We start from the raw sequence: 23,463 nt of genomic DNA on the forward strand, positions 1-23,463 counted from the left end.
CTTGACCCAGCTCCTGAGGCCCAAATCATAGTTTCTAGTCCAGATCTACCAATAAATTAGGACCCAGCATTTTGATTCATTCCCATCTACACTTCTGGTAATTATCAATAGCAACTCACCTTTCTTTTGTTTGTTTGTTTGTTTGTTTGCTTTTTGGAGGGGAGAAGGGAAGATAATTGGGGTTAAATGACTTACCCAAGGTCACACAGCTAGTAAGTGTGTCAAGTGTCTGAGGCCGTTATTTGAACTCAGGTCCTCCTGACTCCAGGGATGGTGCTCATTGCGCCACCTAGCTGTCCCAACAACTCATCTTTCTGTGAGCACTTTCTTCATAAAAACTCAGTAAGGTAAATTGCTCAAAGTCAATAACTATTATCTTACTGCTCTAAGCTGATGGGGACAGGATGGAGGGTGTGAAGTCAATTAGAATGAGTGAAAAGTCTGACTTGAAAGACAAGCCATTTTTGATACTCTCAAAGTAATGCAATGATCACTTTTGAGTAATACATTTAAATAATGTAAAGCATTGAGGTACAATGGTTTAGAATATTGGCTCTAAAGTCCAAGGACCTCAGAATCCTGGCTCTGCTTCTTCCTAGGAGTATGACCTTGGACAAGTCCCCTTCTCTCCCCAAGCCTGGGTTTTCTCCTCTGTGAAATGAAAGGGATTGGACTAGCTGACCTTCCGGCTCTATGTTCTAAACCTCTGATCCTATGACTCTTGAGTTTTATCAGGTTAGCAGACTGTAGAATACTTTACTGGACAGCTCAGAATTCAACATCAGGCAAGAATTAGCATCAATAACAAAAAAGCACATAAACATAAATATATAAGATATATATATATAAATAGAATATAAATATAAAAAAGCATATATATAAAAATATAAAAAAGGAGACCTGAAATGAATTAGTTCTTCCAGGTCGCTGAAACAGCCCCCTTGCCCAGTTTTCTCTGGCTCCCTACCCTTGAGGTGGTTTTTTTTAACCTCCAATCTAGTTGACCAGTTGAATCTGTTTCCTTAGCTGGCTCTACCTTGCTGGACAGAGGCACCCTTTAACAGCCAGGCGTCTGATGTAACGATCACAACCTTGGAGTTTGCAGAGACAGATGCCTGAAGTCTGTCAGCCCTGAATTACCTCTGGATGATCCCATGGCAGTGCCCATGCAATGATGCAACATGCCATCACCAGAAAAGAATGCCACCTCAGTCTAAAATGTCATAGGCCTGTGCTGGGCATTAAGGACAGCTCCAGGGAGTCCTCCTGGGGAAGGGGAGATGGATCTGACCAAGTGAAGAGGAGGACCTGCTGGGTCAGGTCCAAATTCACCTGGAACGCTCAGTCTAACAGGCGAGGTAAGGGGTGGAAACTGGGATGTATAAAGCAGTTCTTTAAAGCCGGGGAAGCTGGCATTGAGTTTGGGGAAGCATTGCAGGTAGAGAGAGAACAATAGTATGTCTGATGCTCCTTCCTGGCCTCCAAGCAAACTCAGTGAATTGAATGTTCCCTGAGAACTTTGGCATGTCCCACCCAGGCATCTCTTTAGTCTTTCTGATAATATCTAGGATTGAACCCCTTTTCCGTGGTGGTGGTGCTGGTACTGGTGCTGGTGGTGGGAGGGAGTGGGGTGGTGGTAGAAGGTAGGGGTGGGGGTGGGGGTGCTGATGGGGGGTGGTGGCTGGAGGCAGGGGTGGTGGTGGTGCTGGGGGTGGGGGTGCTGGTGGTGAGGTGCTCGTGGGGGTGGTGGTAGGAGGTAGGGGTGGGGGTGCTGATGGGGGGGTGGTGGCAGGAGTCAGGGGTGGTAGTGGTGCTGATGATGGGGGTGCTGGTGGGGAGTGGGAGTGGGGTGGTGGTAGAAGGTATGGGTAGGGGTGGGGGTGCTGATGGGAGGGTGGTGGCAGAAGGTAGGGGTGGTGGTGGTGCTGGTGATGGGTGGGAGTGGGGTGGTGGTAGAAGGTAGGGGTGAGGGTGCTGGTGGGGGGTCTTCCCTTAGGTCCTGTCTCTGTGCCCTTGTATAGGCTGCCCCCTATTCCTGGAATGCACTCCCCTCCTCCCTCTGTCTCTCCCGGGCTTCCTCTTCAGCTTAAACAACACCTCCTACGTGGGACCTCTCCTAATCCCGGCAGCTGTTGGCACTCTGCGCACATTCCTCACAAAATGACTTGGTATCTATTTCCTTCTCTGTTTATCTGTTGTTTCCCTCACATAGAATATAAGCTCCTTGAGGGTAGGGCCTGTTTCCCTTTTGCCTGGGTATCCCTGACAATCCCCTGCACAGGTAACCCTGTGCTACGCATGGTATTGGGCCTGGAAGAGAGGAAGAGCTTAATCAATGAACTGAACTGAACTGGATGAATCAAAACAGCCCCTAACCAAGGACTGGGTCAGGGACTGGCAGTTTTGATTCTTTCAGTGAGAAGGGGGATGAGAGAGAGGAAGAGGAAGCAGATGAGCTGACCGTATGTGTCAGCATGGATCAGGGGCAGAGTCATATGCTCCTGACCCTCCCCCTTCTCCTTTTCTTCCTCTTGGATCCCAATTCCTCCCCTCCTCCCCCTTCATTTCTTTCCTCTTCATGGTCAGATTATATGCCTCAGGACAATAGCTTGTCAACTCCTGGGCCAAGATTGCTGCCCTCTTCAAGGAGCTAATATTTGACCTTTGCATAGATTGACCCTTACAACAACCCTGTGAGGAAGGTGCTCTTATTATTCCCATTTCACAGTTGAGTAAACTGAGTCAAACAGAAGTTAAGTGACTTGCCCAGGGTCACACAGTTACTAAGCATCTGAGGCAGAATTTGAACTCAGATCCTCCTGACTCCAAGTCTTAAGCTTTATCCATTGTGCCACCTCGCTGCCTAGGTGAGACCTTTCCTGATTCCCTCTACTGAGGGGTTGCATGTCTGTTCCCAGATGAGGAAAATCCCTCCACTCATGTATGCACCTTCTCTGCAACACATAGTCTCCAAGAGTTGCTTCAGGTACTAAGAAGTTAAGTGACTTGGCCAAGGTCACATGGCCAGGATGTTTCAGAGGCTCTCTACCCAATATACCAGGCTCTGGCTTCTCTCTCTGTCTCTCTCTCTGTCTCTCTCTCCCCCCCCATATCTCTGTCTGCCTGTCTCCCTATCTCTGTCTCTCTTCTCATCTCTGCTTTGTCTTTGTCTTGTCTCTTCTCTCTCTCTCTAAATATCTATCTATATCTATATATCTATCTTAGATATCAGACCTTTATCAGAACAATTTGCAACAAAGTTCCCCCCCCATTTCCTTTCTAGCTGCATTGATTTTGTTTGCACAAAAGCAATTTTACATAACCCAAACTGTCCATTTTATTTTCTCTGACTGCCTCTGGCTTTTATTTGGTCAAGGATGGCAGCCTGGTGGAGTGGACAGAAAGCTGGATTTGGAGTATCAGAGGACTTGGGTTCAAAATCTGATTTGGCCACTTGACCTTGGGCAAGTCACCTCACCTGGATGGGACCCAGTTTGCTCAACTTGAAAATGAAGGGATTTGACTAGCTGGTGTGCGAGGTCACTTCCAGCTCTAGACAGACCCATGCACCCCTAGCCATAAGTCTGTAAAGTATCTCCTTCCCTGACTCAAACTCGTTTAGGATGTGACCTTTTCTATTTGGGTCTCTATGCAAACCTGAAACCCATTTGGACTTCATCCTTGCTGAGCTAGGCCAATCACCCACCTTCCGTATGTGGGCAGCCCCTGGGAGTTTAGAGGGTTGAGCTGAAGTGCACGTATCAAGGATAACATGTGAGTGCAAGCCTGGCTGGCAGCAGGAAGGGCATTGGGCAAACAGGCTTTCACTGGCAGAAGCAACCTACCCGCAAACAGCAGGGTGAAGATGACTGTGAGCTGATAGATGGCATGGCCCAGAATATTCTTCATCATTGTACGGGAGATGAGGGGCTTGTCTCGACCATATGGCTTTCGCAGGAGGAGGGACTCAGTGGGTGGTTCTGTTGCCAGTGCCAGCGAAGCGAACGTGTCCATGATGAGATTCACCCACAGCATCTGGACTGCTTTGAGAGGGGAGTCCTGTGGGCAGAGAGGACAGACAGGAAGAAGTTAGCTCCTGAGGATCAAGGTACCACCTAGGCCTTTCAGAAACATGAATCAGAAGCAGTGCCGGCAATTACCTTACAGAAATACTTCCCTACTGAGCAGGTGGGAGTTTTGATCTTTGTAAAAAGAAAAAGAAAGCCACCCAGTTTGGGCTCGATTTTATTGGCTTTTTGTTCAAATGAAAACATGTGACAGCTCTTTTGAGCAAGTGTGATCGTGATATTCCCCACTGCTTGTGTTACCACTTTGAGGTTTGGCACGGTGCTTAGCTAACCCTTTAGGATGTGTGTGTGTGTGTGTGTGTGTGTGTGTGTGTGTGTGTGTGTGTACGCTCGCGCTCGCGTGCGCATGCATGCACCTGCACCTCTTCACCAGGTTGTGGCAGCAGCCCCAGGGCCAGACCTCCATCACATACTTTCTTGGGCTCCTCAGCAGCCTCTTCACTACCGTCTTCTGTCTTTCCCTTCCTCCTTCAATAGCAATTGTTTCTGTTCTGGCCAGAAACTCTGAAGGTTTTCCCCTCCAGATTGATTCTTTCCTGAAATCAAACTAGTTCATCTTTTGCCTCAGTTCTTACCTAGCCTTAAATCACTGAATGGGTGTGGCCTCAGACAAACTGAGACCTGGGAAATCCTTAGCTTAAAAAGGCCAAGGTTTCCCACTGCATTCGAGGCTATCGCCAGTGGTCCTGACCTATGTCTTGCCACTGGATTCCAATGACTCTGGAGGAGAGAGTAAGGCTGGTGACTCTGCACAGCTCTGCCTCACTTAATTCCAATTCACTTGCAAGTCAAGACATCACCCTGCTGATGTTACTGGGTACTCTTCAGGAATGAAGGACCAACAATAACAACATCTCTAGGAGCCTCTTCTGGAGTTTCTTCTCTGCAAAATGAAGGGCTCTAGATCTAGAGCCCCATGATCCACTTTGATCATATGATTACAGTCTAGAATCGATGGAAGAGATCTTGGAGGTCAACATCAGAGCTCTTCCTGCTGATCTGGGTTGAGAACTCAGTCCTCAGCCTCCAAGTCCAGTGCTCCTTCCTCTGTCCCACATGGCTTCTACTCCCTGTTTTGCATGCCTTCTCCCCATGCTCAAGGCCCATTGCCTTCTGGATAAAATCCAGAGCTCTGAAAGGCAATTCAGGCATTTATGCCATAGTCAATGCCTGGTATGTAATAGGTGACCAATGACCATCTGTGAATGATGATCATGGTGGCTTGAGGCTTCCCACAGTCTGACACCGGTTAACCTTTCCAGCCTTAACCCTGGCCCTCCTCTGGTCTCCAGCTCATCATACCCCCTCCTCCTTTCTTCCTTTCCAAATTCTTCTAATTTGTATTTAAAGATCCAGGTCAAGCCCCACCTCCCCTAGTGACCGCAGCCTCTTGAGCTGAGTGGGTCCTGGGATTCTAGTAAAGAGCTTCCCCCTTTGCTCATAGGATGGCCACACTCTGAGGGAGGAGGGAGACAAGTGTTTTTCACAGGGATTTCAAAAGTCTAAGTAAGAATGAATTCAAACCTCCAAACCTTGGCAAAGGTGATGAAGGAAGTCACAACTGGGGAAGAGGAGTGATTCAGACCTGGTGGCTTTGTGGAACACTTTGGCTTGATTATTGTTGGTTTGGGGATGGGTTATTTTTTTTTGGTACAAGGGAGGGTTTATTAGAGAAGGGGAGTGGCATCAGGGATTGGGAAATGATTTCAGAGACAAAAGTAAAGGGTATTGGTTCCACTTACAATTGGTGTGTGTGTGTGTGTGTGTGTGTGTGTGTGTGTGTAAGAATTGCTGTGCTACTGATAAAAAATGAATTCATTCTGTCATCACCACCCCCAGTCAAAAACACAGGTGATACTCTTAATGATGATGGTATCATGAAAGTGTTTAAAAAATTTATTTAGTATTTTATCTTTCCCAGTTATATGTAAAAACAATTTTTAACATTAATTTTTAAAACTTTGAGTTCCAAATGCTCTCCCTTCCTCTCTCCCCACCCCCCTTATTGAGAAGGCAAGCAATTCGATACAGGTTATACATTTGCAGTCACGCAAAACATATTTCCATATTAGTCATGTTGTGAAGGAAAACATAAACCAAAAAAAAAAACCCTCAAGAAAAATAAAGTAAAAAAAAAACTATGCTTCCATCTGTATTTGGACACTATTAGTTGTCAGGGGATGGATAGCATTTTTCATTATAAGTCCTTCGGAGTTTTCTTGGCTTGTTGTGTTGCTGAGAATAGCTAAGTCATTCACAGCTGATTATCTTATAATATTGCTGTTACTTTGTTCACTTTGCATCAGCTCATGTAAGTCCTTCCAGGTTTTTCTGAGAGCATCCTACACATCATTTCTTATAGCACAATAGTATTCTATCATAATCACATACCACAACTTGTTCAGCCATTCCCCAATTGATGGGCATCCCCTCAATTTCCAATTTTTTTGCCACCAGAAAAGAGCTTTTATAAATATTTCTGTACATATAGGTCCTTTTCCTTTTTGTTTTTTTTAGTCTCTTTTTGGATACAGACCTAGTAGTGGCATTGCTAGGTCAAAGACTATGCAGGGTTTTACAGCTCTTTGGGTATAGTTCCAAATTTCTCTAAAGAATGGTTGAATCAGTTCACAACTCCACCAATAGTGCATTAATGTCTCATTTTTCCCACATCCCCTCCAACATTTGTCATTCATCTTTTCTGTTCTATTAGGTGATCTAATACCTATGAGGTAGTACCTCAGAATTGTTTTAATTTGCATTCTTCCAATCAATAGTGAGTTAGAGCATTTTTTCATATGGCTACAGATAGCTTTGATTACTTCATCTGAAAACTGTTCATATCTCTTGATCATTTATCAATTGGGGAATGGCTTCTATTTTTATAAATTTGACTCAATTCTCTTTAAGTTTGAGAAATGAGGCCTTTATAAGAGAAATTTGCTTCAAAATCTTTTTCACAGTTATTACTAACTGTACTTCCCTCCATCTTATCCCCCCCATTTATTCTATTTGCTCTCTCCTTTCACCTTTTCCCTCCTCAAAAGTGTTTTGCTTCTGACTATTGCCTCCTCCAATTTTCCCTCCCTTCTATCACCCCCACTTCTCTTATCCTCTTCCCCTCCTACTTTCCTGTAGGGTAAGATAACATTTCTATACCCAATTGAGTACCTATGTTATTCCTTCTTTGAGACAATTCTGATAAAAGTGAGGTTTGCTCACTCCCCCTTACCTCCTCCATCTTCCCCTCCGCTGTAAAAGTTTTTTCTTGCCTCTTTTATATGAGACAATTTGCCCCATTTTACCTCTCCCTTTCCCTCTCCTCCAGTGTATTTTTTTAGATACCATTGCTTCATATTCAAGTCATGCCTGTGCCCTCTGTCTATATATACTCCTAACTACCCTAATAATGAGAAAGTTTTTAATGAGTTACAAGTATCATCTTCCCATGTAAGAATGTAAAACGCTTTAACCCTATTACATCCCTTATGATTTCCCTTTCATGTTTACTTTTTTATGCTTCTCCTGAGTCTTGTATTTGAAAGTTAAATTTTCTATTCAGCTCTGTTCTTTTTATCAAGAATGCTTCAAAGTCATCTATTTCATTGAATATTCCTTTTTCCCCCAAAGGATTATACTCAGTTTTGCTGGGTGGATGATTCTTGGTGTTAATCCTAGTTCCTTTTCCCTCTGGAATGTCATATTACAAGCCTTCTGATCCTTTAATGTAGAAGCTGCTAAATCTTGTGTTATCCTGACTGTAGCTCCACCATACTTGCATTGTTTCTTTCTGGCTGCTTGCAATATTCTCTCCTTAAGAACTCTGGAATTTGGCTATAATATTCCTAGCAGTTTTCATTTTGGGATTTCTTTCGGGAGGTGATCAGTGGATTCTTTCAATTTCTATTTTACCCTCTGGCTCTAGAATATCAGGGCAGTTCTCCTTGATAATTTCTTGAAAGATGATATCTAGGCTCTTTTTTGTCATGGTTTTCAGGTAGTCCAATAATTTTAAAATTATCTATCCTGGATCTATTTTCCATGTCAGTTGTTTTTCCAATGAGATATTTCATGTTGTCTTCTATTTTTTCATTCTTTTGGTTTTGTTTTGTTGTTTCTTGGTTTCTCATAAAGTCATTAGCTTCTATATGCTCAATTCTAATTTTTAAGGAACTCTTTTCTTCAGTGAGCTTTTGTACCTCCTCTTCCCTTTGGCCAATTCTTCTTTTTGAGGCATTTTTCTCCTCTTTGGCTTTTTGGACCTCATTTACCCTTTGGCCAATTTTTTTAAGGTGTTATTTTCTTCAGTATTTTTTTGTGTCTCCTTTACAAAGCTGTTGACTCTTTTTAAAAATGATTTTCTTGCATCACTCTCATTTCTCTTACCATTTTTCTCCTACCTCTCTTAATTGATTTTCAAAATCCTTTTTGAGCTCTTCCATGGCCTGAGATCAATTCATATTTTTCTTGGAGGCTTTGGAAGCTGGTGCTTTGACTTTGTTATCTTCTTCTGAGTGTGTGTTTTGATCTTCCTTGTCACCATAGTAACTTCCTATAGTCAGAATTTTTTTCTATTGTATACTCATTTTCCCCAGTCTATTTCTTGACTTTTAACTCTTTGTTAAAGTGGGGCTCTGCTTCCAGGGTGGAGGATGCACTGTCCCAAGCTTCAGGGGTTTTGTGCAACTGTTTTCAGAGATATTTCTAGGGACCTGTAAATTTTCAGTTCTTCCAAGGTGGTATGATCTAAGGGGAGGTGTTTACTACTCTCCTGGCCTACGCTCTGGTCTGTGAGCAACTACAAACACCCTTTCCTGCCCTGGAACTGTGAGGACAGTCCCTGCTCCACTGTGGCCACAAACTTTGGTGTGCTAGTGCTCCTCCTCGCCCTGGGACTGCCACCAGGACTGCAACCCAGATCAGAGTACGGGCAAAGCAACAGAGTCTTGCCTCAGCACTAGCAGAGAGAACCCTGTAATCTCCTTCTGATCAGTTGTTCAACCCGCTTACTATCACCATAGATACAGAAGCAGCCTGTGCCACTACTGATTCAGTGGCTCCCAAGGTCTACTGCTGATTTGCTGGGGCCTGGTCTGTGCTGGCGCAGCCTGTGCTGGACTATGCTTCACTCTCACCCAGGTGTGACAGATCTTTCTTGCTGAACTTCAAACTTATCTTCGGCTGAAAAATTATTTCACTTCATCCTTTTGTGGGTTCTGCTGGTTCAGGAATTGTTTTATGGCAAAGGTGTTTAGAAGAGTTGTAGGGAGAGCTCAGGCAAGTCACTGCCTTTTCTCCACCATCTCAGCCCCACCTCCCATGAAAGTGTTTTATGCAAATAAAAAACTCCAATAATACAAAAAAGAGAAAAGAAGTGATAGGATCCCTCACAGTCTCCAAGAGTTGGTGAAGAGGAGAAGCAAATGTGATTACAAGAGAAAGGGAGTAAATAGCATGGGCTGATCATCACCTACTTTTCCTTCATTTACAAACACCTAAGAAAGCTTGGGGCAGAGATAATGCTGGCAAAATGCTTGGCAGGCCTAGTTTTTTTACTCATTATGATATAATACAGATCTTAAAGACAAGTCTATCCATAAAGATAGAACATTGGTCTCCCTGTCCCAAGAACCTCTTAGTATTAGAAACACATTGGGACGGGTAAGCCTGGCCTCCCCAACACTGCTCTCATTCCTTGGCTATCCCCTCCTTTTAAGTGGTCCATTATGGATCCCCTCTCTCTACTTTGGTTTAAAACTGCTAGAGCTTGCTTTCTATACAGGAAGGCTCTGAGGCAAGGAGATTGATTTTGTTTCTATCTCATTGGCCCTCATGGAAAGGACCTCAGTGTCAATCTCCTGAGTCTGACCTGACAGCAAGATGGTGCTTACCTGTGTGATACAGGCGCCTGTGAAGGCCACGATCACAGCAACCACGTTGACTGTCAGTTGGAACTGCAGGAACTTAGAGATGCTGTCATAAACATTTCGGCCCCACATCACTGCCTTGACAATGCTGGAGAAGTTGTCATCGGTTAGGATGATGTCTGAAGCCTCCTTGGCCACATCTGTTCCTGCGATCCCCTGTAGAGTCACATAGAAGACCCATGGGAAGCACTTTCTGGATAGACCACTTTTACCTCCTAGTTCTTCCCTTCCTTTCTGATCAAGGCAAAGTCATCACTGGCATACAATCCACTTTTTTATTTGACTCTTTTACTCATTCATTCATTCATCCATCCATTCATTCATTCATTCATTCATTCATTCATTCATATATTGAGTACCTGCTATAGGCATGGAGCCCACAGATACATTTTACATAGGGTATTGACTTCCCTTCTGTAATAGTAATAACAGCTAGCAACTATGTAGCACTTTGAGGTTTGCGAAGCACTTTATACATTAACTCATTTGATCCTCACAATAACTCTGGGAGGTAGGGGCTGCTAATGGAAATTTTATAGATGAGGAAACTGAGGCAGGAATAGTGAAGTGACTCAGCCAAGGTCACCCAGCTAGTAAGTATCCAAGGCAAGATTCAAACTCAGGTCTTCCTGACTCCAAGACTCCTTTCCCTGTGGCACCCTGCTATTGCCTTTCTGTCCTGAAACAATGAATAATGAAGTCTCAAATACACAGATATCTCCCCTATAAAATAGAAGTGTCTTCCCAGGTCTTTATGCTGGGTGATATAGTACTGCAAACCTCTCATAAAGCAAAGTGCTTTAAAGTCTAGTCCTATTTTAAATACTCCAAAGAAACTTGTCATTAGAAAGGGTATCTTTGCAGTGGCAAAAAATGACTCCCCTTGGTTTCTGCCTAGCCTTCCTAACTGCCCTTCCTGCCTCGTGTGGCTCTGGCCTGACCCACTCACTATATGAAGCCAAAGGCATTTTTCTAAGGCATAGCTCCGATCAGTCATTCCCCTGCTCTAAGCTCTTTGCTGCCCAGTGAATAAAGGGTAAAAGTCCACTCCTAGGATTCTCCCATCTCTGGCTCCCCTCTACCTTTCAGTCCTCTCCCCAGCACCCTACACTTTTTCTTCCACTACACTGCCCCATTCACACACCACTGGATTCTGGCCATTTGGCCACCTTCTTGGCCTCGAAAATCTAGCTGAGAAGCGCTTGAAAAGCCCCAGGGAGGGAAAAACCTCCCCATGTAGCTCACGTCACTTGGGCCCCACTCGAAATTTCCAGGAAGTCTTTCCGGTCATTCAAGCCCAAACTTGTCTCTTTTGAACTTCCTCGCATGGCTCCTAGTTCTGCCCTGTGGGGCCAAACATAACAAGTCCAGTCTCTGTTCCATGTGACCACCCTTTGCACGCCTGAAGGCAACTCTTATGAACCTTTTATTCTCCAGGCTAAACGTTCCTAATTCTTCAGATGGTCTTCAAAGGGTGCAATCTGGAGCCCCTTTCCTCACCTTGCTTGACTGAATATTCTCTAGCTCATCCATCTCTTTGCTAAAACACAACAGCCAATTCATAAGCCCTTTTGCTATGAGATGGTCCCTGCCCTTGAGGATCTTACATTATATTGGAAAGATACTCCATGTTCATAAATTAATATAAAGAATATATTTATTTCTGGGCATTTAGGTGGTGCTGCAGTGGATAGAGCACTGGGCTGGGAATCAGGAAGACTCATCTCTCTGACTTCAAATCCAGCCTCAGGCACTTCCTAGCTGGGTGACCCTGGACAAGTCATCTCACCCTGTTTGCCTCAGTTTCCTCATCTGTCAAATAGCTGGAGAAGGAAATGGCAAATCACTCTAGTATCTCTGCCGAGCAAACCCCAAATGGGGTCACAGAGAGTCAGACATGACTGAAAAATGACTGAACTGTGTTGTCTCCCATGAGTATTTCTGCAAGGAGCAAGCAGAAGAGTCAGGAAAGATGGAAGTCTTTATTCATCTAGACTTGACCAATTTGGAATGAATATGGGACACTGAGTTGGTTTCCTTTTGCATGGTCCCTAGGAAATAGAGCAAGAACAAAGGCAACACAGAGCACCCCCCACCCAGAGGCCCAGGGGCTGTGGTGGATCGGCATACCCAGTGCCCTCTGTGGGGCTGCTTCAGGGGGAGTGCCAGCTCCAGCTTTGGCAGCAGAGTTTCATGTGCCAACGGCCAATGATTCTTATCTAGTCTTCTGAGTTCACTAAGGCATACAGCCTAGTGCTCCTTGGCTTTTGTGTCTTAGTCGTAGTTTGATACTAGAAAGTTACCATGCTTGGCCACTTTAAACATGGGCCTTTCCCAAGTCTGACCAACCTTCCTCCAACCAGCAAGAAGTGTGTGAGCTTTGGTTGTGCACAGTATGGTGTGTGTGTGTGTGTGTGTGTGTGTGTGTGTGTGTGTGTAAAATCAGTGTAGCTGGAGCTTCCCAAGATGGGGTCTCACCTTCCCAAAGGATACCTCTATGGGACTGGAGGGGCCATGAGCATGGGGGCAGGGAGGGAGCCTGGGGAGATAAGTTTACCATGGCAAAGCCCACATCCGCTTTCTTCAGGGCAGGCCCATCGTTGGTCCCATCTCCAGTCACAGCCACAACTTGCCGCTGCTCCCCAATGGTACTGTCGATAATCCCTGAAACACATAAGAGAAGGCCCCGAAGTGAAGCAAAGATACCTATCACTTTTGAACCACCGCTGTTCAAACTTTCCTGATGTTTCAATCAACTACTGGAGAATTGTAAGGTGTGGCAGAGAAAGCCCTGGATTGGGGACTTAGGAGATTCGAGGGGTGGGGAACTTGAGGCCACAGGTCCTGAATTCAGTCAAAGGGACACACTTGAGGACTTAAAGGGCCACACATAGCCTCAAAGTCACAGGTCCTGAATTCAGTCAAAGGGCCATACTTGAGGACTTAGAGGCCATATGTGGCCTGGAGGACGCAGGCTCCCCACCCCTGGATTGGGCTTTAGTCTGGACTCTGCCACTTACTAGCCTTCCTATGTTGGGCCAGTCATTTCTTGTCTCTGGGCTTCAGTTTCCTTATCTATGAGGGGGTGGCCTGTGGGCTCCAGGGCCCTTTAAGTAACTAGGCAAGCCTCTTCCAGCCAAAATAAACGAATGAGTTATCATTCACTTTTGTACAATATTCAGCCTGTAAGCTGACTCATCTCCTTAGTGCCTTCCCTCTCCCCACAGTGGTGGGGTCCTACTTAGGAGGATAGACCGAGAGCTGGAAGGGGCCTCAGAGGCCAGCTAGTCCAACCCTCTCATGTGATTGGGGGGAAACTGAGGCCCAGGGAGGGGAAGGCCCGGGATCACACAGGCAGTAAGGGGCAGAGGCTGGCTACAGTACTTTGCACTGTACTGTACTGCCACCCATAGGCCTCTCCTCCTTAGTTACTAACCCCCACTTGGCTATCTCTCTCCCAGGGTTTGCTGCTTCCTCTTTCTGCCTCCACTCTTTCCAGTCCCAGGCCTCATCCCCTCAAGCCCAGGCTCTTCCTACTGTCCCAGGTGACAACGAACAAATCTGATGAACTAATTATGCTAATGTGCTACTGAGAGATGGTTATGACAATGCATTATGGCCCTTTGGGCCTTCTATTGTACATTTCACTTGTACATTTCAATTCTCCAGTGACCTGGAACTTCAAGGTAGGTGTGGGCACTTCCTAGACTATGGATTCTGACTCTTTGTGTCATCGTAAAACCTCAGAATCATGGTTTAAAATGCATAAAATCAAATGCCAAAGGATTACTAGGAAACCCACTGTATGGAAATGAAGTTATCAACGTATCTATTTTTTAAAAACCAAGTTCAGACCTCAAGTTAAGAATCCCTGCCCTATTTCCTTGTGGACCCCAAGTTCATTATCATTTAGGAAAAGGTCTTCAGGAGCTACTATAATTAAAATATCCATCCTCCTGAAGGCAATCTGGTGATAAACTTCTATGAACTTATCTGGGCTGGTTCTTGGGGACAGACATGTAGTCTCTAAGAGAATCAAAAAAGGCCTCATGTAGACAGCTAGATGGCTCAGTGGATAGAGTGTTGGCCTTGGAGTCAGGAAAACCTACCTATGATCCTTTCTAGCTGTGTGACCCTGGCCAAGTCACTTAACCTTTGTGACTCAGTTTCCTCATTTGAAGAATGGGGATAACAATAATACCTACTTCCCAAGGTTGTTGTGAGGACCAAATGAGATAATATATGTAAACTGACTAGGAAACCTTAATATAAATATACATATACACATACATATACATACATATACACATATACAACATACATACACACACAAATAATATGCACAAACACATATATACATACATAATATACATATATACAACACACATACATATATACATATAAAACAATACATACACACATATAGATACATACATACAATTATTTGCTATGGAAATGGCCAAAAGCCAATGTTATGGAGATGACCCAGCTCAATATGGCGGCTAGAGATAAGCCAGGTTTTAAGAGCAAGACATCAGGGACCAGGAGGGTCAAGTCTCAACTGGACAGGTGGATAGAAATAGCAGCTTGATGACCTTGCCTGCTGGTGTGAAGGGGTAGGGTATGACACCAATGGACCTCCCTCTGTCTTCCCTTGCTTTCAGTTATAACCAACCCCAAGGTGAGGGTCACAAACATACAACCCTTCCTCCAACTCACGGGATGCCAATGCTTCCAAACGGTCCCTCTCTCAGTCCCAAAGGAAAAGCAGGGAAGCCACATGGGAGGCAGTCTGGAAGTCTATTTGGAGGCGTTGAAAACTTTTGTCCTGAATTTTCGAGATGCAAACCAAACCAAACCAAACCAAACCAAAAACCCCAGCTACCTGACCCTAGTCAGCTAATTGCCTGTGTCCTGTGTATGGGGTTGGGAGTGGGGGGTGTTCATGCTGAAAAAGTCCAGAGGCGGGTAGGGAGGTCTGAGCTGTGTGCAGACTATAGCTTTCATATTTTAATATTTTTTAACTGATATTCCATCATCTTTTAGTCTGTTAAACCCATAGCCAGGTCATAATGGTTATTTTTTTATTTGACCAACCATTCAGACTCCCTCAGCTTTGGCAGGGAGGGGAGGTTTTTCGTCCATGCCAGTTAGAGACTCTGGGAAGACTATTGGGTTTGTTGTTTGAGCATATTGCCACCCAGTGGACAACATCAGCATTACATCCTCTTGCTGGATAATAAAACGACACTCTGCCTTAGATAGTAAAGGTTCTTAACCTGGGATCTATGGAATCCCCCTCCCTACTAGGGATCTGTAGATAGATTTCCGGGGGCCAGGGAATTTGAATGGGAAAACTGCACCTTTTTCGTTGACCTATAACTGAAGTTGAGCATTTCCTTCAATTATGAATATAGGCGATAAACCTCATTGTGAGCAGGGTCCCTGCCACAACAAGAACCTTATGGCAACATATGAATTGATGCGGGTGGCTCTTTAAATTTAAGGATCATAAAATGTCAGAGCTGGAAAGGATCATGAAGCTGGGTGCTCTGACTCTGGGAACTCTTTCTACACTGTATACAAGTGAGAAATAGTTCTTGCTAAGTGCCCTGTCTCATCTTTTCCCCTCCCGTAATCCTCTGCTCTTTGGTCTGCATCAAACTAGCCTCTCCAAAGCTAAAGGACATTGCCCTGCTGTAGATTTCAGCTAGGGGAGAAGGGACTTTGTGGGGTGGGGACTGTAGCATTCTCAAGCCAGGTCCCAGATTGGCTTAGCTTCTCCTAGATGTCACACTGGATGCGATCTAGAGTAGAGGATGATGGGAGAGATTAAAAACAAGCTTCAGGAAGTTGATGAGGCCACACCATAGAAGGTGGGGGAGTAGAGGAAAGGACAGAGAAGATTGATACAGTGGAGGAGGTAGCTGCAGAGAACCAGTTGAAGGGATGGGGTTGGGCCTTACCTTTCACCAGGGTGTGTTTGTCAGTGGGAGAAGACCGAGCTAGGACCCTCAGCTTGGGCCAGACTTTATCTAGGCGATCTTGTTCGATCTGGGGAGTACAAAGAACAGTCAAGGCCTAGGCTGATCGGGGACAAGGAGAAAGAGCAAACACTGGATGGCAAAGCTAGAGGGATGAAGAGAGACAAGGCCAAAAAGGGCCATCTGTCAGCTCTCTCCAGGGCCTTGGGGGAAGGTCATGTAGATACGTGCAGATTGTTCCCTGACCCCCCCACCCTCCACCCCAACCCCAGCCTTAGTCTGGTCAGCACCGCCATCAGGAGGAGATCACTGAAACCCACTCATCTTCATGTGGGCCAGGGCCCCCAGCCTTGCTCAGTTCCCACACCTCTTGGCTTTCAAATAACCCCTATCTGGGGGAAAGAAATAGTTTCTGGAGTTTGCCGGGCACATGTACATGGGCTAAAGCACAGGCATTGTGATTTCTTTGGTACAGAGCTCCCTCCTAGGTGAAGGAACTCCCTCCTCATGAAGGCTGACACCATCCCTAAGTCTGAGAGAGCTGCTCAGAGCATTGAGAGGTCAAATGACTTCCCCAAGGTCCCACAGCTGTGTGGGTCAGAGGTCAGACTGGAGGCTAGGTCTTTTGACTCTGAAGGCACCTCTCTGTCTGCTAGGTCACACTGCTTTTCATTCATATGCATGGAAGAAAGAAAACCAAATCATTTCAATAGGCTAATATGGTTATTTATCCAAAATTACCTAGGCCCCTTTGACAAGCTTATTCTACCCCTCTGTGTGGTAAGCAAAGTTGGGAACCTCTGATTTTGCTTTCAGGAACAATAAACTTGATAGCAATGTCAAGCAGCCTTCACCTTTGGTACCTTTACAAAAAGTATGTTTAAGAACAAAGAAGGTGGCCACATTTTTTTTGGAGGTGGGGAAGGCAGGGAAATTGGGGTTAAGCAACTTGCCCACGGTCAAATGTCTGAGGCTGGATTTGAACTTAGGTCCTCCTGACTCCAGGTCCAGTGCTCTACTCACTGCACCACCTAGCTGCCCCATGGCCACATTTTTTAATGCAGTAAAAGCATTAAAAATGAACTTTTATTATTCAACATTAACTTCAATACTAACTTTTAAATTAATCTTAGTATTGATGGGCAGAATAGCCTAATAGTCAAAGATCAGGCAGTCCCAGGTTCAAGTTCTTCCTCTGACACAAACTGCCTGTGTGACCCTGGGCAAATAACCTCTCCTCTGTGACTGTGGAAAGGGAATCCCCTATGCCCGTGAAATAACAGCTCCCATCTTTATTCTTATTAATTTATAGTTTGTAAATGCAATAAAGGTTGCTCTTTTCAATTATTTTTTTTAAACTCATCAAAAGTTGGATCTTGTAGGTGTATGTCTTTTAACTGCACTGAATTTTTTAAAGCCTTGAAAGATCAGACATACATTTGTTGCTTGGTTGAGCAAATGATGGTTTTTCTCTGAAATTATCGAATGTGATGACAAATGTCAACAGTACATATTTGGGGGTGAAATGAGTATCTCATGCCTGTGTGTATGACATGTGTGCATGTGTGTGTCTACATGTGAGTGTGTGCTCATGTGTGAGTGCATGTGTGTGTATGCGTGCATGTATGCATACATGTGTTTATGTATATGTGTGTGTGTGCGTGTGTGTGTGTCCTTGTGTATCCGTGTGTGTGTGTGTGTGTGTGTGTGTGTGTGTGTGTGTGTGTGTCTGTGTCTGTGTGTCTGTGTGTGTGTGTAGGGGAGGGAGGAGTGGACATCTCCTGGCCATGCCCAATGCAATCCCAGGTCAGGCTGGTCTGCAAAGCAGGAATTCTGAGAGCTACCTCTCCCTTCTCGTTGCGAATGCGGCGGTTGAATTCCTTCCCTTCTAGGCACAGGAAGTCTTCCCCGGGTTGGATGATACCGCACTTTGCTGCAATGGCGCGGGCTGTGTTGATGTTGTCTCCAGTCACCATACGCACTGTGATGCCGGCACGCTGACACTTGCGGATGGCTTCAGGAACCTACAGGAAACAAGAACGCAAACTCCATCTCCTTCTGCCTCCTCACATCTGTGGTGCTTTTCACTTTATAGACAGATCATGGGTTTCACAGAAGATCACAAGATTCTCAGTGCAGAGCTGAGAGGGATCTCAGAGGTCCAACTCTCTCATTTTACACAGAAGAAAACTGAGGTCCACAGAGGGGAAGTGATCTACCCAAGGTTACATAGAGAATCATAGGAGCCTAGATCTAGAGCTGGCAGGGACCTCCAAGGCCAGCTAGTCCAACTCCTCATTTTACCAAGAAGAAAACTGAGGTATGCCCAAGGTTATACAACTAGTAAGGGCCAGAGTCAGGATTTGAACCCAAGTCTGTAGACTCCAAATTGATCAAAGATGTGTTAAACATGGGAGGGGATGTGTAGCGGCTGGGGGCTGGGCTGAATAATTTGGTGAAGCAGGAGCTTCAGCCTTATGGGTACAATACAACTGTTAACCTCCAGGCCCTAGAGGATAGGATAGAATTTGGAGCAATGGGTGGAAGATGCAGAGACAAAGTTAGGCTCAATGTTGGAGAAAACTCTCCCCAAATAAGAGCTGTCCCAGAGTGAAAGGGGCTGCCTCCAAGAGGGGGCAGATTACCCACTTTGCAGATCTGTTGTGGAGAAGATTCTTGGTCGGGTAGGATTTGGAGGGAGAGGACCTGAGTTCAAATCTTGCCTCTGGCATTGATTACCTTGAGCAAGTCCCTTCTCTCTGGGTCTCGGTTTCCTCATCTGTAAAATGTGAAAGTTGGACTAGATGGTTCTGCGGTCCCTTTCCACCCTACATCTGAGATCAGATAGCATATATTTATGATATATGCTATGATATGAAATCTAGGCTCTGCTACTTCTATTTGTGTGACTGTGGGTAAGTCTCTTTCCCTGTCTGGGCCTCAGTTTCCTGTTTCAGTCAGGACTTAGTGGCCTTGAAGGTCCCTCCCTCCTCCAGATCTATGATCTTCTGCAGACTGGGGTCCCTTCTACCTGGGAGGGAGCTTTTGTGCTTCCCTGATCGAATTGTTGTGACCCTAGACCATCACCTTGCCATACATGGGGCAGTTAGGCTTGCTGCATTACTCATTTTGACAACTCATATTTAATATTTATTATAGCATGAGCTATACCAAGGAACAATTTGGGCATAAAGAGAATTTCATATTTGCTTATAGGAGATTTCATCCATGAAATTTAGAAAATTGCCCACTTCACAATAACTCCCAAGCTACAGCCCTTTCCATGTCCACTTCCACAAGCAAATCTCAGGTCTTTTTCAAGGTAAAGTGCCGTATTTCTTGTCTGTTTTATGGGGCTGGAGGATCTGTGGGGCAAGGAGGGCTGGTCTGAACTCAAGCATGTGCTCAGCCCCAACTCCCCAAAGTTGGGAGCCCTCTGTCCCTCATCTGGGATAAGGAAGACTAATTTTCACGGGGTGGAATTCCCAGAGCCACTTAGAACAAATAGGATTGAGGTCTGAGGTCTTTGTTTTCAGTTTGAGCGCCTACTGGGGAGATGGTATCTGCCCTTGAGACAGAGAACAAGTTATTCAGAGATACCAGATAGTTTATGCTAAGTAAGAGTTTAATGAGCTGCAAAGACAGGCAAGAAGCCTATAGAAGACGTGTGTTTTGGGGGAAGACAATGTGGATTGGGATAGGCAGACAGGGCTTCTTGAGGGCAAGCTGAGCCTTGAAGGACAGGCAGGGAGGAGGGAAGGGCATGTGGTGGTCAGACGAGGGAAGACAAGGAGATGGGAAAGGGCCTGACATTTCAGGGATGTAAGAAACCTGACGAAGGAGAGGGTGTGTGTTTGTATAGCATGGGCAGGGAGGTTAGCTGGAGCCAGAGAAGGAAGGCCTTAAATGTCAAGCTAAGTACCAGCTTCAGCTGGGTGGCGCTGCAGTGGATAGAGTGCCCGGCCTGGAGTCAGGAAAACCTAAGTTCAAATCCGACCTCAGACACTTCCTAGCTGTGTGACTCTGGACAAGTCACTTAACCCTATTTGCCTCAGTATCCTCTTTGGGAAACTACTCCAGTATCTTTGTCAAGAAAGGCCCCAAAATGGGGTCATGAAGAGTTGGACATAATAGTTACTAAATGCAGAGAAATCAGGGAAACGTACCTCACCAGTTTAACTAGTAATGCCATCGTTCTGATATGGTAAAATTGTCTTTTCTCCTTGCATCCCCCCCCCCACCCTTTCAGCGGCCTCATGAGCTCATGCAGTAAATTCATTCTATACAACAGCGGTTGTAATTATAGCCTCTGGAAGAATAGAATGATCCACTTGTCTGGAAAATTGATTTTATACCTTAAAAAACATTTTAAGGTGCCAAGGTGGGATTTGGCAGTCTTCTGGAAGAAGTCCTGCCTTCGAGTGCCGTTCAAAGTGATCGCAATCTTTCCTATCTGAAGCTTTTAGACCACTCATGATTTCAATGTTTTACTGTTGGGTTTGTCATTAAAACAGTTCAAAACTAACTTCTGCATGACTTTTGTAAAGTAGTCTGCCAAAAATGCGAAAGCAGAAATTTTCTATTAAATTAACAATATTATATTGTTTATTTGTTTTTTTGCAGGGGGGAAGGCAGGGCAATTGGGGTTAAGTGACTTGCCCAAGGTCACACAGCTAGTAAGTGTGTCAAGTATCTGAGGCCAGATTTGAACTCAGGTCCTCCTGACTCCGGGGCCGGTGCTCTACTCACTGTGCCATCTAATTGACCCAATATTATATTATATTAACAACTAAAATGCTATTTTTCTGCTGCCTCCTCTTGTCTGTATTGTGTTTGTAAGTGAAGAAAATATGTGCACATGTGAATACTTCATAAAATCCATACACAGTGCATCTTTGCATGTGGTTAGGATCTTACATTTTTAATTAGTGTACAAATTGTCAAGTCATATTCATGTATTAATATTTTTTAAAAAATTAAAGTTAAATAAAGCCAGAGCCTTCATCACCTTCACCTCTGAGATTCCCTAGGTTCCCTCAAGACTCAGCTTAGGGTCTATGTCTTCTTCCTTGTTTGAATCTCCCAGCTCCCCATGGCCTCCCACCCTAATTACATTTCATTTGCTTTGGAGATATTTTATATGTATTTATATGTGTATCTGTTATTTCTGTCAGTCATGCGAAAAACATTTCTTAAATGCTTACTATGTGCTTCTTAAGTGCCAGGCACTGTGCCCGGTCGTTGATGCAAAGAAAGGTCAAAGACAATCCCTGCCTTCAAGGAATTTACCATCTAATGGAGGAAACAACATGCTCACAACTACATACAAACAAGATAAAATTGGAGAAAATCAATACAGAGAAAGCATTAGAACTAAGAGGGTTTAGAAGGTCAGATTTTAGTTGGGACTTGAAAGAAGCCAGGGAAGCCAGGAGGTAGAGATGAGGAAGGAGGGAATTTGAGGCACAGAGGAGAGCCAGAGAAAATGCCCAGAGTTAGGAGATGGAGTGCTTTGTTCAAGGAACAGCAAGTCTTAGCCAGTCCACTGGACTGAAGAGTACATGGAGGAGAAGTAGGTGTAAGAAGACTGGAAGGCCAGGTTGTGAAGGGCTTTCAAAGCCAAAGAGGATTTGATATTTGATCCTAAAGGTAATCATTGAAGTTAATAGAATGGAGAGGCTGATAGGGAGGTGGCATGGTCAGACCTGTGTTTTAGGAAGATCAGTCTGACAACTAAGTGCAGGATGAACTGGAATGGGGAGAGAGACTTGTGGCAAGGAGATCAACTGGAAGCCTCTTGCAATAGCTGACGTTTGAAGTAGTAAAGCTCTGCCCTAGGTGGTAGCAGTGTCAGAGGAGAGAAGGAGGCTTATGTAAGGGATTTAGGGAAGGTCAAATCAACAGGATTTGGCAATAGATTGGATATGGGAGCAAGTGAGAGTGAAGAGTTGAGGATTACACCTATGGTGTGAACCTGAGTGACTGAAAGGATGGTGGTGTCTTCAGCAGTAACAGGGAAGCTAGGGGAGAAAGATAGGGAGTTCGGTTTTGGACATTTTGATTTTGATATGTCTATCGGACATCCACTTTGAGATGCCCAGTAGCCAGTTGGACATGGAGCCTGGAGATCAACTGAGTGGTTAGGGCTGGCTAAGTAGATTTGGGAATCATCAGCATAAAGATGCTAACTGAATCTATGGGAGCAGATGAGATGAGGTGAAGTAGGATACAGGGAGTGATCTGGATGAAGATCCAGCAAAGAAGCTTGCTAATACAATGCAAGGTCCTTAAGGACAGAGCCTATTTCATTTTGCTGTCTCTCCAAAGCCTAGCACAGTATCTGGCACTAGTAGGTTCTTAATAAATGATGGTAGACTGAATGGATCCATCTTGTGATCAGAGGTGGAGTCCATGGCAGTGGCTTCTTAGTCTCTGCTGCCACCAAGTGGCGGCTAAGAGTCATACACACATAGAATCTGAGTTGGAAGCTTATTCAAGCCACTGTCATATATCTTGTAGAGGGGACTCCTGACATAATCAGGCAAGTTGGATTCTCTGCCTTCTGAACTTCCTTCCAACTCAGATTCTACGTGTGGATGTCCATTGTTGGACACTTTTGATTGTTTTTTCTTATCATGAGCTTGAAATCAGCTCCCCTGAAATTTCTATCCATTGGTTCTAGTTCTGCTCTTCAGAGGAAATTTCTAATCTTCTCAAATAACGGAAAATAGCCACCATGTGACCCCTACTTCTTTTTTCCTCTAGAATAACCATCTCCATCTCTTTCAGGTGACTCTTAAATGGCATGCTCACAGATAATGAGCTTGGAGGCCCACTAAGACCCTGGAGTCTTTTTCATATGAATTACATAATTATTTCCCGTGTAACTTTCGGTTGTAGTCAAAACAACTGCACACTCTCTCTGGTGAGGTCCAGGGACCTCTACGTTCCTCTAGACTTACAGGTTTGAGGACCCTGAAAAGGCGCAAAAAGATGACTAGTTTTCTTACCTTCATGAGGCCTTTTCTGGTCCCCTCAGGTGCTATCTTTATATGCATTTGGTATATATTCTGTATAAATTTATATGTCAATACATTAGAATGTAAGCTCCTTAAGGGCAGGTATTTTTTCCCCAATTTTGTCTTTTTTTGGGCCACATTTAGACCAATGCTTAGCATCTAGCAAGTACATAATCAATGCTTATTGACTGATTAATTTTCATGGACCTGCACGGTAGACATGACTCACAGGGCCAGTGAAGCGTAACATCCAAGTTTGTTCCTATATACTGTAGCTTTTTCTCTTTCCTTGGCTCTGGCCCCAATTAACCCTAACTCTACCTACTGTACAAAGCCTGGTCTGAGGAACTCCTTTACTGGGTCCAGGAGGCTTGGTCCAAGAATTCCTTTCCTTGGTCTATCACTGCCATTCCACTGTTGTTGGCTCTTGTTTCTTAAGCTCCGA

At 44.7% G+C, this 23,463-nt stretch overlaps 1 protein-coding gene across 1 annotated transcript in view; it reads right to left on the reverse strand.

Annotated features, from left to right (window-relative positions):
- ATP2B3 (ATPase plasma membrane Ca2+ transporting 3) overlaps positions 1–23,463 on the reverse strand; it is a gene marked incomplete at its 5' end in the record, with an annotated part of 60,616 nt that overhangs the window by 9,065 nt on the left and 28,088 nt on the right. Inside the window, 5 exon segments of the mRNA XM_036740478.1 lie at positions 3,846–4,059; positions 9,980–10,171; positions 12,573–12,679; positions 15,982–16,069; positions 17,844–18,023. Of these exon segments, the coding sequence (XP_036596373.1) occupies positions 3,846–4,059; positions 9,980–10,171; positions 12,573–12,679; positions 15,982–16,069; positions 17,844–18,023 (781 nt within the window).

Source organism: Trichosurus vulpecula, assembly GCF_011100635.1.
Source record: "Trichosurus vulpecula isolate mTriVul1 chromosome X unlocalized genomic scaffold, mTriVul1.pri SUPER_X_unloc_1, whole genome shotgun sequence".
NCBI classification, from domain to species: domain Eukaryota; kingdom Metazoa; phylum Chordata; class Mammalia; order Diprotodontia; family Phalangeridae; genus Trichosurus; species Trichosurus vulpecula.